The sequence below is a fragment of the Equus asinus genome, chromosome 23 (genome assembly GCF_041296235.1).
Source record: "Equus asinus isolate D_3611 breed Donkey chromosome 23, EquAss-T2T_v2, whole genome shotgun sequence".
In the NCBI taxonomy this organism is placed as follows: Eukaryota; Metazoa; Chordata; class Mammalia; order Perissodactyla; family Equidae; genus Equus; species Equus asinus.
The window spans coordinates 66,747,707-66,762,604 of record NC_091812.1 but is presented as its reverse complement, the minus strand read 5'-3'; the positions used below and the strand labels follow the sequence as shown (position 1 = coordinate 66,762,604).

General features: G+C 53.9%; 1 protein-coding gene across 1 annotated transcript; it reads right to left on the bottom strand.

Moving 5' to 3' along the window:
- Nucleotides 1–7,395: 7,395 nt before the first annotated feature.
- NUTM2F (NUT family member 2F) lies at nt 7,396–14,170 on the bottom strand. Its single transcript, XM_070495889.1, has 7 exons — nt 14,155–14,170; nt 11,435–12,149; nt 10,340–10,468; nt 9,744–9,883; nt 8,907–9,202; nt 8,494–8,610; nt 7,396–8,178 (listed from the first exon to the last, which is right to left on the bottom strand). The coding sequence occupies exons 1-7, from the start codon at nt 14,168–14,170 to the stop codon at nt 7,396–7,398; spliced, it is 2,196 nt and encodes a 731-aa protein (XP_070351990.1).
- Nucleotides 14,171–14,898: the final 728 nt, after the last annotated feature.

The window sequence follows — 14,898 nt, the reverse complement described above, 5'->3', positions numbered from 1 at the left end:
AGGAATAGAAATGAGATTAGACCAGCAGAGACACTGCTAGTTTGAACTAAAGGGGACAGAGAAAGTGGGATGCAATGGAGGAATGCTGTCAAAATTCTCGGATTCTACAAAATGGGAGAATAGAGCTATTTGGCTGTGAATGTTGCTTCTTTTCAAGAAAAGGGAAGAATGACCCTGAAGCTGGTTCAGAGATCATCAGGGCTGCCTCCTCAGTTTTAAAGGGAGGGCTATTGCCTTGGTTTCAATGGGCCCAACGATGGCCACCTGGAACCTTGGGGGTATCACCCATACCCAGCAGAGCCACAGGGCCGAGACCACCACCTCAGTGGGTCCTGGGGGCAGGACTATAGCCCCATTGGGTCCAGAAGGCAGAGCATTGAATGAAAGAGGACTATTCTCATACCTTAAGATCTGATGGAATCTGCTTTGCTGGGTTTGGGACTTGCTTGGGACCCATCACCCCATCCTTCTTTCCTATTTCTTCCTTTTGGATTGGGAATGTCTATCCTATGCCTGTCCCACCATTATATTTTGGAAACACATAATTTGCTTGGTTTCACAGATTCACGTTTGTGGAGGAATTTTGCCTCAGGATGAGTATTTCCCTAAGTCTCACCCACATCTGATTTAGATGATATTTAGATGAGACTTTGGATCTTAGATTTTAGAGTTGATGCTGGAAAGAGTTAAGGCTTTTAAGGCTGTTGGGAAAGCATGAATGTATTTTGCATGCAATAAGAATATGAATTTTAGAGTACCAGGGGCAGAATGCTATGGACTTGTGTACCCCCCAAATTCATGTTTGAAGCCCTACCCCTGAATGTGATGGTATTTGGGGACAGGGCCTTTGGGAGGTAATTAGGTCATGAGGGTGGGGCTCTCCTGTTAGTACCTTTATAAAAACAGAAAAGGAGATCTCTCTCTCTCTCCACCACGTGAGGACACAGCAAGAAGATAGCCATCTGCAAGCCAGGAAGAGAGCTCTCACCAGAACCTGGCACTTTTATCTTGGATTCCCAGCCTTCAGAACTGTGGGAAATAAATGTCTGTTGTTTAAGCTGCCCCAGCTAGAAATATATGCCTGTTCAATAGCAGCCGAAGCTGATGAAGACATAGAGAATATGTAAGATGGTCTAATATACACATACCCAGGGTTCTAGAAGTTCAGGCAAGACAGGATGAGAAGCAGCAACATTTGAAAAGATAATATGATACTCTAGAGTCGCTGAAGAACGTAGACATCAGTGAGTGAAGCGAAAGAGCCCACATGGAGGGTAAAAGTGTCTTAACCTGAAACTACTCGCACGTCGTGGAACTGTAGAACCAAAAAACAGAAGACAATCTTAAAAACAATTAGCAAGGAAGCACTGATCATCCACAATGAAAGGGCTATTAAGATAATGGCGTAATTGTCAACAGCAACAATAGAAGCTAGATCTGATGGAATAATTTGTGAAAGCCTGAAAGGAAAATTTTTCATCTAGGACTGATTACCCTGTAACATTATAATTTATAAAAGTTCACCAACAAGAGAACTGAGAGATTATTTTTAATTTATCCATACAGGCAAAATTATAAATAATTCAAAAATTAAAGAACATCTAACATATCAATTTTTATTACCTTGAAGTCAGAATGTTGAAACAAGAAGCCAAAGGCAATATGACATATACAGTATGATACTATATATAACAAAAAAAAGATCATTATATATAATTTTAATTATCTACAGCTGTACTAAAAGCATAAATACTTTTATAAGATGGATATCCACCAAATTCTTGATAGTGGCTATCTTTCCCATTATTGGTGGGAGTGTAAAATGGTGCAGCCCTTATGGAAAACAACATGGAGTTTCCTCAAAAAATCGAAAATATAGCTACAATGTGATTCAGCAATCCCACCTCTGGATGCATATCCAAAATAATTCCAAGCAAGGTCTTGAAGACGTATTTGCACACCCATATTCATTGCAGCATTACTCACAATAGCCGTGAGGTAGAAGAAACCCAAACATCCATCACTACATGAATGGATAAAGAAAATGTGGTCTACAAGTATGATGGAATACTACGCAGCCTTGAAAACCATGTGTCACATGCTGCAGCATGCATGAACCTCTAGGACATTATGCTAAGTGAAACAAGCCAGTCACAAAAGGACAAATACTGTATGAGTCCAATCATATGAAGTATCTAAAGTATTCAAAATCATGGAAACAGAAAATAGAAAGGCAGTTGTCAAGGTCTAGGGGGGGAGGAGGGGAAATTAGAGTCTAATGTGTATAGAGTTTCAGAGTTGAAAGAAGAAAGTTTCTAGAGATCTGCTGCACAGCAATATGAATATGCCTAAGACCGCTGAACTGTGCACTTAAAAATGGTTGAGATGATAAAAAAAAAAGAGAGGGAATAAAACAGAAGCATGTTGAGATGATAAAAAAAAAGGGAGGGAATAAAACAGAGGCATGTTGAGATGATAAAAAAAAGAGTGAATAAAACAGAGGCATAAATCGTCATGACATAGGATTAGTCAACAGATTTTTAGATATTCCACCAGAAGCACAAGCAACAAAAGAAAAAAAATGATAAGTTGGACTTCATCAAAATTAAACAGTTTTTTGCTTCAAAGGACGCTATCAAGAAAGTAATGGACAACCCACAGAATGGGAGGATATTTTTGCAAATCATATCTCTGAAAAGAGACTTTCATCTAGAATATATAAAGAACCCCAACAACTCAATAATAAAATACAAACAAACCAATTAAAAATGGACAAAGGATGAATACAGTTTGCTCTGAAGAAGATATATAAATGGCCCATAAGCATGTGCAAAGATGCTCAACATCAGGGAAATGCAATTCAAAACCTCAATGAGATGCCACCTCAGAACCACGAGGATGACTGTTATCAAAAAGACAGACGATAACCAGTGTGGGCGAGAATGTGGAGAGAAACTGGAACCTTGCACACTGCTGGTGGAAATATATAAAATGGTGCCCCTGCTGGGCAACAGTCAGGCAGTTCCTGAGAAGGCTAAACAGAGTTTCTGTGTAACGCAGCCCCCCACGCTCAAGGGAGGAGCTGTGAGAAATGAAAATGTGCATCCCCACAAAAACCCGTGTGCACAGGTTCATAGCAGAGTTATTTATAAAGGGCACAAAGTAGGAACAACCCAATGCCCATCAACGAATGAGCGAATTTGACAAACTGTAGTCTATCCACGCAATGGAATATTATTCGGCAATAAAGAAGTTTGCAGTACTGATATCTGCAAAAACATGGACGGACCTTGGAAACACTATTCTAAGTGAAAGAAGACAGACATAAAAGGCCACATATTGTATGATTCCATTCACATGAAAGTCCAGAATATGGAAATCTGTAGAGACAGAAAAAGGGTTAATTGTGGCTTAAGGCTGGGGCATGGCGGGGAGACCGTGGGGTGATAGCTAAAGGCACGGGGTTATTTTTTGAGGAGATGAAATTGTTCTAAAATTTATTGTGGTGATGGTTACAATTTCTATGAATATGCTAAAAACCATAAAATTGTACACTTTAAATGGAAGAATTGTATGCTATGTGAATGTCTTAATAAAGTTTTCATTTTAAAAATGAGCTGAAGCAAATATGGCAAAATGTTCACATTGCCTAGATCTACATGTTGGCTGTATTGGTTTCTATTGCATTTTTCTATTTTTCTGTATAGTTGAAGCATTCTTAATAAAATTATCCATTTTCTTCAAAAAAGAGCATAAAGCAGTGAGTGTGATGCAGGCTGTCTTGTGATCTAAGGACCCTTGTTGGCTCATTCAGAAGCCCCCGTTCACGGGAGGAGGAGTAAACACATTACATGGGGTATGGTCTGAACCCTGAACCTCCACCTGGCCTGGCGACACTGCTGTGGACCCAGCGGCACTCGGTTCATGTGGCGGTGCTGTTGAGGCTCTCCTTCTCCACGGGTGTGGGAGCACGGAAGGACCAGTGTTTGGTGAGGTTCCTGCTGAAAGATGGCGACGTGCAGAGCAGGTAACGGTGACGAACTCCTCTGCTTATATAAACTAGGAGCCTGACAGCCCATCAGCACCTCAGGGTTTCTCTGCCGTTTGTGTTGCTGTCAGAGAATGTCTTTTAGTCCCCATACGCTTTACACAAATTCACACACCACAAGTCCCTGAAACACGATCTTTGGAGTGGGCAGAGATGAAGGACGTTCCAAGGAAGGACGTGGAAGGAGAGTGGAGTCTGTCCTCCAGAGACTGACGAGGACGGGAAAGTGAACCCTGGGAGAGTGCAGCTAAATCACAACGTATGTTACTAAAACGAGCACCCACGGCCCAGGTTTGTACACAGGCATCCCAGATCAGGCAGGCCTCAGAATTCAGGAAGACGGCTCATCAAGCCTCTTCCAGGACCCTCAGGAGGGGTGCTAGGTGGTGGTAACCCTTGCCAGCCTGTCTGGGGTGAGGGTCCTGTCAAGTCCTGGGGGCCCACGAGCAGGGACTTCGCAAGCTCACTCATTCCTAGACTCCCATACAGAGAGTTTATGAGGTTGCAGGAATGGCTTCAGCATTTCCCATTGTCTGTCTGAATACCTGCCCCCCACCCCTGACACGATCTTCCTCCGCCTGAGCCTCCTGTGAGACCTACGCCAGAGGTGGCTGATGAGGGACGGATGAACCCACACAGGTAGGCCTCGCTGTCTGTCAGCTGCCGGGCAAGGATGGGGGCAGCCTGAACCAGGGTACTCTCACCCATCCTCCGAGTGCACAGAGACCTGTGGGACAGCATGCAGCTCTGGATTACGAACAGAAGCGCAGCTACAAAAGGGCGGCCTTGGGGAGCCTGACCACCGAAGGCACAGCATTTTCATCCACGGGGACAGTCTCGCTCCTCTACCAGTGGCATTCCCCAGGATGTCACAGTCTCTTTGGCGAGATTTATTCCTAGTGGTGCAGGAGGAGGACTCTGGAGCCAAACCCGTGAGGTGCTGACCGGGTTTTCCCGGTTCCTCATGCGTGATCTGCACTGGGTCCCCTGACCTCTCCGAGCCCACTTTCCCCACAGAAAAATGAGTGAAACATGACTTCCTCGCAGGCTCTCTGTGAGCCCCAGTGAGCCGCAGGGGTGAAGCATGGGGAGCGCTGAGCACACAGGGGGCGTCTACCCTGAGCACCACCACTTCCACAGGGTTTGTGGGTGAAGGTGTCCTTTCCAGAGATTCCTGTTCAGTCTCTAGTGATTCCTGCCTGAGCCCTACCTTGTACGCTATACTCACAAAGTTTCATGTCCACTGTGTTTTTCCGTAATAAAGAAGGTTCGGCTACAGTTAAATTCAAGACGTTTCTTCATAGTTTCTTCCCATTGGACCTACCCTTGTATTTTTCATGACGAATGTGCAGATCTTCACTCCCCACATTTGCACCCAGAGCCCGGTGTGCACTGTCCCCAGGCAGGGACACAGTGGGTGGGCACATGGAGAAGATGCTCACCTGTGAGAGGCGGCAGCTTCTGGACCAGCCCACAACACACTGCCTGAGTCTGGTGTGACCTCTGAGGCCCGTTGCTCTGTGCACAGAGGCCCCGCTGGGCAGGGAGGGGGTAGCAGGCAGGGAAAGCGCAGCCAAGATGAACCCTCTCCTTCACAAACGGCCAAGGAGGGCTGCAAGCACTTGGGTGCTGGCTGCCTGGACAGTCAACAAAGAGGTGATGGCGGAGGACCTGTGAGCTGACCAGCGGATTTCATGGGAGGTGGGAAGGGGGCCCTGGCATGATAAGCCCATTCATCACCCAAGCTCCTTGTGAGGGACAAGCAGAGGGCCAGGCCACTGGACAGCTTTAGCCCCACCCCAGTTCTGGGCCACTGCCCTGTGGCCACAGCTTTGCATGCTGGGCTGTACAGGGGCCAAACTCAGGGGAGTCTCAGCCGTCCTGATCCTGCCTGGGTCCTGGGGAAGGAATCAGACTCAGGACCTGAAGAAGCGGGGTTGGCCAGGAGGGGATAGGGTGAGGCCAAGGCGTGTCCACGCGGCATCAGAGCGACCGAGTAGGGCAGGAGGAAGGGGCTGGAGGGGGAGCCAGCACGCCCCACGACGGGGTTCAGCACATTGGGAGGGAGAGAGGGCGGTCTGTGAGACAGCGGGGTCTACACCACTTGGCTCCTGTCCCTCACTGTTTGTTCATCTCACTCGCTCCAGTGGGGTCAAGTCCCCTGCTCTGATTGATGGGTCTGCGCTGGCGCCTGCAGAAGGGTGACCGAGGCCTCCATCCCCTCAGCCTGGATCCCGGCTTCCACCCAGCTCTGGGGCTGTGGACCCCTCGCCCCCGCTGCCCGTGCTGGGCATGCTGTGCTTGTGAAACGTGCTCATTGTTAGTAGGAACTGTTTACGTGTGAATAGAAATCTCTGTCGACATCTGTTCACACAAGAGTCCGGCCATGGCTGCAAAGGGAAGGGACAGTGGTTGTGGGGGGTCCTTGAAGACCCCAAGGCCCCTGAAGCCAGTCCCCTGCCCACAGCAAGATGAGGCCTCTTCCCTCAGTTGGATAAGACGCTCCTGCACAGAAATCCTGCAAAGGGACTTGATATCCTCCGGGCCACTATCACGCCCCGCGTACACACCTTCCGGGCCCCAGGAATCTCCTCTCAGCCCCTTCCCCTTGTTCTGTCCTCATTAGAATGAAGAGGTAGCTGGGCCACCACCATCCACTGAGACTAGAGGATGCCCCTCCTACAACGAGGCAGAGAGCTGAGGCCCAGCCTTTTCCTTTCCCATCAGGCCACCCACACAGGAGCCCTGGAGGAGCTGAGGATGTCCTGGCCCTGTTGTCTGTCCACATGAGGGAGCAGAGAGACGCTCCCTAACGACAAGCGCTGTCTCCAAGCTCCATTCTAGAAAGCGGGTTAGAGATCCAGAGGGCTGAAAGGCACGGAAGCGACTCTCCATCCCCAGATGTTTCAGGGACACAGATGATGATGGCATGCCCCAGGAGGCCCCTCACCAAGTGGCCCTGGGAGTGGGGATAAGGCGAGGGGTCCCTGGGGACCTGTGGGAGCTGTGTGAGCTCAGGAGCGGTCTGAAGGAGTCCGTGTGGATGTGGAGGGAAGCTGTGGAGCCATGGTGCCGAGTCTCCCACAGCCTCCTTCCTCTTAGTTAGGGCCCCTCTCCACGGAGCAGCGCAGATGCAAGTGTGGAGACAGCACTCTGAGAGCATCTCCCACAAAACTCTCTTTATTCACAATTTACATCCAGTGCCCCAGGGAGCTGCTCCCACCCGGCGCCCAGGCCCGCTCTGCCTGGTGGTCCTGCCCTCCCCCCGCGCCCACATGGTGGAACTGCCAGGGTTGCACTGGCGAGAAGGGGCCTCAGGGGCTGGCTTGGAGGGGGCCCCGTTGCTCCTACTGGCTGCAATGCCGCTTCCTCCTCCTGCCTGTGACACACGGGTCACACCTTCTCTTCTGTGGCTGTGAGGGGCGCACCAGCCCCAGAGCCAAGGCTGACCTCCCAGGGACCCTGAGCTTGGCCCCTGGGAGGGGCATCTTCTCGGCAGGGGCTGGGCCTGCACACACAGGGCGCTTCCAGGACTCGGCTGCTGCAGGAGGAGCTGGGCTGAGGCCCGTGCTCTGAGGGGACGGGGCCTGGGGGGCTCCCTGCGCCCCCTGACCTCCAGGGCAGAGAAGGCCCGAGGCAGGGGCTGGACTCTGGGAGAGGCGCCAGGGAAGCAGGCTGTGCTGAGAGGCCAAGAGGAAGGCGAGGCTGGGCAGGTCATCCTCGTCCTCACTGGACCCGTCCACTGGCTTGTGCGTCTCCCTGGCAGGAGAGGCCTCTCTGAGAACGGGGGCGTCCCTGGATCCCAGTGTAGGGGAAGTGAGCCTCGGAGCCTGTGGGGGAGAAGGGGGCCGTGCAGCCCCGAGTGGAGGGGACTCCTGACGTCCTGGAGAGAGAGCCAAGGCTTGGGGCCTGGGCAGGTCGGTGTCTGCCTGGCCAGGCCTTTGAGGGTCCTCGCAATCAGTCTCTGGCGGGTAGGCTTGGTCGCTGACCCCTAACTGGGGGTCGTGGTCATGTGCATCTGGGCCGGCCTCAGACTCAGAAGGACTTGAGTCCAGTGGGGGTGCGCTGTGACTTGGGGGTCTCTGCACGCCCTCCTCCTCCTTCAAGGCCAGGAGTCGCTTCTGCACCAGCTGGGAGGACAGAGGGGGGCCGTGTGAGAGGAGGGGGAGCAGCGGGCATGGGACAATGGCACTGGTTGGGAGGAGAGAAGGGGGTGACCCTGTGACTTGGTCTCAAAGACAGACATGTGGCCCTCCTGCTGTCCCCCTGCGCCGTACTCCTGGCTTTGGGTCCTGGCCTCCCCTCCAGGCTCCCCATCCCCTCCTTCCTGTCCTCCTGCACTGCCCCCACCCCAGAGCTGCTCCTCCCAGCGCCGGCCTCCAAGCAGGGGAGTGTGGGCAGAGTCACGTGCTCCTGCTCAGGGGTCCCTCCCCTCTCTGGCTCACCTGCTCAGTGGTGAGTCCTTCCTCCTGCTCCAACTCCTCAGCCAGGGCCAGGGGGTCCAGCTGTGGTTCTGGGGAAAGCAGTTCTGCCAGGAACCGGGGGTGAATGACCGCCTCCACCTGGAACAGAACAGAGAGGCTATGAGCGTCCTTGGCAGGGAGTGACCTGTGAGCCAAGAGGACCTAGAGGAGCTGGAGAAACAAAGCCCCACTCCATTCCCTTCCACGAGATGGGTCTTTAAACCGTCATGGTCACTGGCCACACACACACACACACACACACACACACACACACAAATGGCTCAGGAACAAGGAACACAGCTTAATCCCAACGGCCTGCACAGAACCCAGATCTCGAGTCCTGAGAGTGCCACTCCCTAGAATCTTCTAGAACCCCAAGCTCCAAGCCAGCCCACCTTGGTGACGAAGTCTTCCTGGGAACACAGCTTGTCAACGTAGCTCAGGAGACCCAGGTCCGGGTAGACCCCACCCCCTTCCTGCTGGGGCTCGTTTCTGTCCTCTTTCCGTCCTCCATCCAGCTCCCTCGTGGCTGGGCGGGCCAGCCCCAGCATCCCCTCCATGATGTCCACGTACTCTCTCACGGCCTCGGGGGGGATCTCCTTGGGTGCCCCGCTCTCCGGGCGCCGCTGGGGTCTGTGTGGCTGTGGGCGGGCGGGCTGCACCCTGGGGCCTGCCTTCCTGGGCGTGCAGGCTGAGGCCACTGGGAGGAGGAGGGGGGCGTGAGGGCTCCAGCTTCGCTCCCCAGCACAGCGCGTGGGTGAGGGCAGTGTGTGGGGAACGTTAAGGTGGGTGCAGGCTGGGGCAGGACCACCCACAGCCACGTGCACATGGGAGAGGGAGCACGAGGGGCATCTAGAAGTGTGGTGCATGAGGACGTGTGGATCATGTGCCTCTCCAGGGGTCTCCCCACCCAGCCCACTTCCCAGTGGGTCCTCATCTGTCCTCCCATGCCGTATCCCAAGCTTTGGGTCCTTCACAGAGACCCAAACATCAAGTTGGGTCCCTTCACAGGGAGGTGGGAGAGTAGCTATGAAATGGACCAGGGCAATACCCCATCGTGATGAGGGGCAGCTGAGACCCCAGGCTTCCAGTGGCTGTTCTGGTCGAAACACCAGTGACCTCCTTGAGGGAAAAGGACCAACGAGGGGAGAGGGGCCTTCACTAAGCCCAGGGGCCCTCCCTAGGCCTGGGCGCCTTTGGCCATCGGCTCCTGTGGGAGCGAGGTGCTGTACCTGGCTGCAGGCCCACCTCCGGGGCAGGCGGCCCCTGAGGATCAGGTCTCGGTGGGGCTGGAGGAGGTGGGCCCCGCGCCCCCTTCATCCACTGCAGCTTTTGAATCTGCATCTCCTCCTCTGCCTCAAACTCCATGAACCTGGCGGGTGAGGGAGGCACAGACCATGCTGACAAGGAGCCCAGGCCCAGAGCACAGCAAAGGCAGCAGCTGACTGGGGGACTGGGGAGAGGAAGTGCCTTGGGGCCACTGAGGAGGCAGCAGGCTGGCTGGTGGAGCACAGCCCCCTTGCACAGCCCCTATGGGATTTGACCCCTGGGCTCATAAGTTTACCCCACCCCGTCCCGAGACCTTGATGTCAAGGCAAGGGTAGGTCAAGATCAGGGATGGAGGAGCTCCCAGGGGAGCCAGGACAGAAGCATGAAAGCTCTCAAGGTGAGGGAGAAGCTTCTGGCGGGAGTAGGGGCCTCTGGGCTTCAGGGACCCTGTGCTGGCTTACACGCCTCCTCCCAGCATCCTCTCTGATGAGCCGCAGAACCTGCCCTGTGGTCCAGCCCTCATCCCCGTACAGCCCTCGGGCCCCAGACCCTGACTCACTTTCCTGCCATCTCGTAGAAGATCATGCGGTCGAAGTTGCTCTTGTGCTGCCATTCCTGCACGGCCCGCCACAGTCCCTCCTCCAGCGTCATGGCGGGCTTCAGGCGGGCCAGGGATCGGAGCACTGGGCTGCAAGCCCTCGGGGTCAGTACAGTCTCCAGCCCGGCCTCCGCCCATCCTGACCCCCCGATCCCCCATTGCACAGCCTGGAGCGCCCCCCACACAGCAGCAGGAGAGCTGCAGGCTGAGAGACAGGTGTCTGGGTGTGCAAAAACACATCTTCCTCCTGTGTCATCACCTCACACGCACACCAGCCCACGGCCTAGGACTCCAGCGGACCCTCCACTTGTACCCTCTAGCTGGGACATCGTGGCTTTCGGGGCTCTTTTCCTTTTCAATGTTGCCTTTTCATACTGATAATCACAATCATTCACAAGGCACAGCACGTGCCAGGCAATCTGCTAACACTCCATAGGTTAGCCCAGGGACCTTCTCTGCAGCCCTCTGAATTAAGTAGAATTGTCCCCTTTTTACGAGGGGCCTGAGGGTGGGATGGAAGTGCCTCCCAGGCTCACAACTCCAGAAGGAAAGAGCCCACGCCCTCGCCACTACCGAGCTCTACCTCCGCCCTGTTCTAACTGGAATCCTCCAGAACAACGAGGCGGGGCTTGTCTAAAGCTCTCTCCTGGGTCTGCACATCTTCTGCCTCCTCTGATGCAACATCCCCCGGCTGTCCTGTGCTAAGTCCTGTGTTGAAAGGACACAGGGCTGAGGAAGGCGGGCATCCCAACCAGGACTCCTCTCCTTACGCCAGGAGCCGCTCTGACTGTGCATCTTCTGAAAGTGTGATCATGGTAACTATAGAAGAGAAGGGTTCGCTGGACTCAGGGTGGTGGGGGCAGTTGGGATAAGGCACCTGAGAAGATGTCATAAACCAGACACGTGACACATATTACCAAGCATGTGCCTTCTCAGAGCACGGCATGCCCTCGCACCTTCCTTCCAGTATCCCTGGGATAGCTAACCCGCAGTCCCTCCCAAGTCCCTCTTCCAGTGAAAGCTCCGGCTGAGCTTGGCCCCGGGGAGTGTGCTCACATGAGGAAGCAGGAGAGAGCTTCTGTGTCAGGACTCTGAGGATGGTGCCTCCGGGCCAGGGACTTGAAGCGCTGCCAGCGTCGGAAGTTCTCGTAAACACTCTTGGGGGTACAGGAGTCATCCAGTGAGGCCTTGCACGCAGAGGTGGCCAGGCCACCCTCCCTGGAAGCCCCATGTGGATGCGGCCCAGTGTTCACCGGAGGGGTGGTGGAGGCCAGCTGGGCAGCTGGTGGCGGAGCTCGAGGAGGAAGGCCTGGAGACCAGCTTGCCTTGCCAGCCTGGGTGCCCCCAACAGCCAGGGCGGGTACAGTGGTCTCCACCACAGAGGCTGCCAAGAATAGGGTTGCAGAATACGCAGCATTCCCACAGAGGGCCCCTGGAGCACTCCAGTTGAGGGAGGCCTGAGTAAGGACAAAGTTCTGAGTCTGGGGGGGCTCTGCTGGCCTCCCTTCTAACCTGACTTGCACAATGACATTGCAAGCCCCAGTCCCACCTGGGCTATGGCCATTGGTAGCCACCAAAGGTGTCCTGGGGAAAGTTGGCAGCACCAGGGGGCTGCCAGGAGGGAATGACGGGGTGATGAGGGGCAGCGGGTGCTGCTGCCAGGATGGTTGGTGTGGGGGGCCGGGAGTGGGTGGAGAAAAGGGCAGTGCCGAGAACGGAGACATGGAGGCACCAGGGTTCATGGTCACATCTGGTCCCAGCACTGGAGATGCTGTTGAGACAAAGGAAAGGGGTGAACGGAGTGGAGAATCAGGAAGCAGGGTGAGGCCTGGGGCCCCTTAGTCACTGGGGAATCAGAGCGATGAATCCCAACAGGCGAGGGCCATTTCAAGAGAGGAAACTGCGCACTTTGCAAATTCCTCGAGTGATTTGCTTGCTCTGACCTCCAGTTGAGAATTATGCTCCTAGACGTCAAGGTCTCTTGACCCCTGTCTGCCGAGCAGTCTCAGCAAGTGCTGACTGAAGGGCCTCCCTGACGGCTTCCCCGGCGCCCGACCTGCCAGGCTCACAGGCTGGATCCCGAGACACTGAGCTGGGTGGACATCTACTCCGCGGGAAATGCCCTTGGGCAGGCCCACCAGCAGGTAGAGACCTTTTCCAAGGTAAGTTCCAGGCACCCAAAGGGTGAACAGCTGGTGTCTAAAACATTAGGGCCCCGTCTCCTCCTCAGTCTTTCTTTTCCTGATACTCAGTATAAACCCCTCTCTGTCTTCCCTGGCCGAACACAACAAATCACTGGAAAACTGTCTCCCCCCAAGAAAGCGCCCTAGGACCCCTGGCATAAGCCCCGCCTGCGCGCGCAGCTCAGAAGCCCCCACAGCAAACACTTCGCATGGCCGGGTTCTGCCCTCAGCCCCAGTGCCAGAGTCACTGCCACACTCAGCTCTGTTCCCAGGAGAGGGGTCTGTAACAAATGGGTTGTGTCCCCGAGTTGTCATTTCACAGCCAGTGATGGCTGCAGAGGATGAGAAAAGGCCAGGAAATGGACAGCAGTGGGGCCGTCAGAGGAGGTTCCAGAGAGTTCCAGAGCTGTCGGTCACATCAGTTAGGTTGTGGGAGTGCAGACTGTGTGTGGTCCTCCCCCTTCCAGCTCCCAACAATGGAAAGTGAAGGCCCACTAAGAAGTGGGGACGCACCAGGTGCCGGGGGGACAGCATCACCTGGAAGACATCTGTGTTCACCAGGAGCTCGCGCAGAGCCTGGTCCAGCAGAGCAAAGCACACACCACGCGCAGCTCAGTCACCAGGACAAGCGTCCCAGGACATGTGCAATAATACAGAAGACAGTCTTCCTGCTTCTGGGCGACTCTCCTTCCCCCCTTTAAAAAGGAATCAGCCTTCAGAGACGATCGGCAGGAAAAGCAACCACACTCCACGTCTGTTCCCTGTCTGTGAAGTAGTGACGTGGAATATGAGCAAATCATCATCTCAAAGGCGAAATGCAAGGCTGAGGGTACACGTGAAATACTGGACAAGATGACGCAGTCTGAAGAACCGAGTCTCCACAAGGAGAACAATTCAGAACAACTTAGGAACCTGGGCCCTCTCCTGGCTGAAGTCACCCGGCTGCCCCACCCCTGCTGAATCAAGACGACGGCCACCTGGACTGAGGAGAGGGGAGCTCTGGGCCGGGAGGGCGGAGAAGCTCCATGCTGCAGCCGTTAGAATGACTTCTAGCCTAGCTCTCGCGGCGGACGTTTCACTGCAGACTTGACCACAGACAGCCCCACAGAACAACTTTCTGGCTAAGACCATCTCTCCCCACACCCCCATAGATATGGTGTGCTCAGTTCAAATCCCTCAGGAAGATACTGGGGAGCAAGCTCCAGGTGCCTGAAGAACATGACCCAGGGCTAGGCTTTCCCTGTGACCGTCCCTGTGCCACCACCACGACATAGTCCCACCTCTCCCTTCACACACATGTGGAAGTGGCTTGAATCCCCTCTAGAAAGAATCAGCGTGCCGCTGCCATCCTTTCTCCATACCCAGGGCACTTCCCCTGAGTCATCTCGATTCACCTCTGAGGAGCTCTCCTCCCCAGTGCCGCCCCAGGTTTCCATCAGCTCCCAGCCTCCCAGGGAGACGACTTTGGGCATCCATTGCTCTCTCCTTTCCTTCAGTCCAATCTACTTGCCCCCAGCGAAGTATCACATTTGAATCTCCAGGATCTGAGGAGTGGCAGAGACTCTGAACACACCACCCAACCTACATGCTTACCTCCTTCTGAAGCCATCCTGCAGACTTGGGCACGGCCCACCGGTGCCTGGCAACCTCCACAATGAGAAAAGTCAAGTTCAGGACCCAGAGAGTGGCCTGCTCTAGCAGATGCTCAGGATCCAAGTAAAGAAGGGAAAAGTTTGAATCTAAACAGGAGTAGAATGTAGGATTCAAGACATTCTGCAGTGGGGGAGGGGTGGAGGTAGGTGGGTCTGGGTGGGGGTGGGGAGACATTCCATGAAGGGCTCTGGCAGGTAGGCAAGAACCAGAAGTTCCTTTCAAATTAGGCAGTGGCGACACAATTGGCATGTGCCTCTTTAGGCAATTTATACAGTATTTATCAGATTCACAGCACAAAGGTTTTACTTGATGTTCCCTATATTTGAAATCTCCACCCATCAACCTACTTTTGTGCCCCTCAACCCACTCTGCTTCCTACCTGACTCTTTCCTTCAACAGAGGCTACACTTCCTGAACAAAATTCAGGATATAGTCTGATAAATGGAACCCAGTGTTTGAAATTGGGATTGTCTCGGTAGATCCGGTGTGTTCGGTTGCCATGTGCACATCATTCTTTAAAAGCAGTCCTTTTGTCCCAGCTACTGTCCAGCCCTGGAAGTTCGGCAGACTCCAGCAGGACCGGCTGTACTAACAATCCCTTTGTAGGAAAGCCCCAGCCCAAGAATGGCTCTACCGAAAAAGTGTAACATCTTAAGCTATTAGTTACTCACCACTATAAAAAAA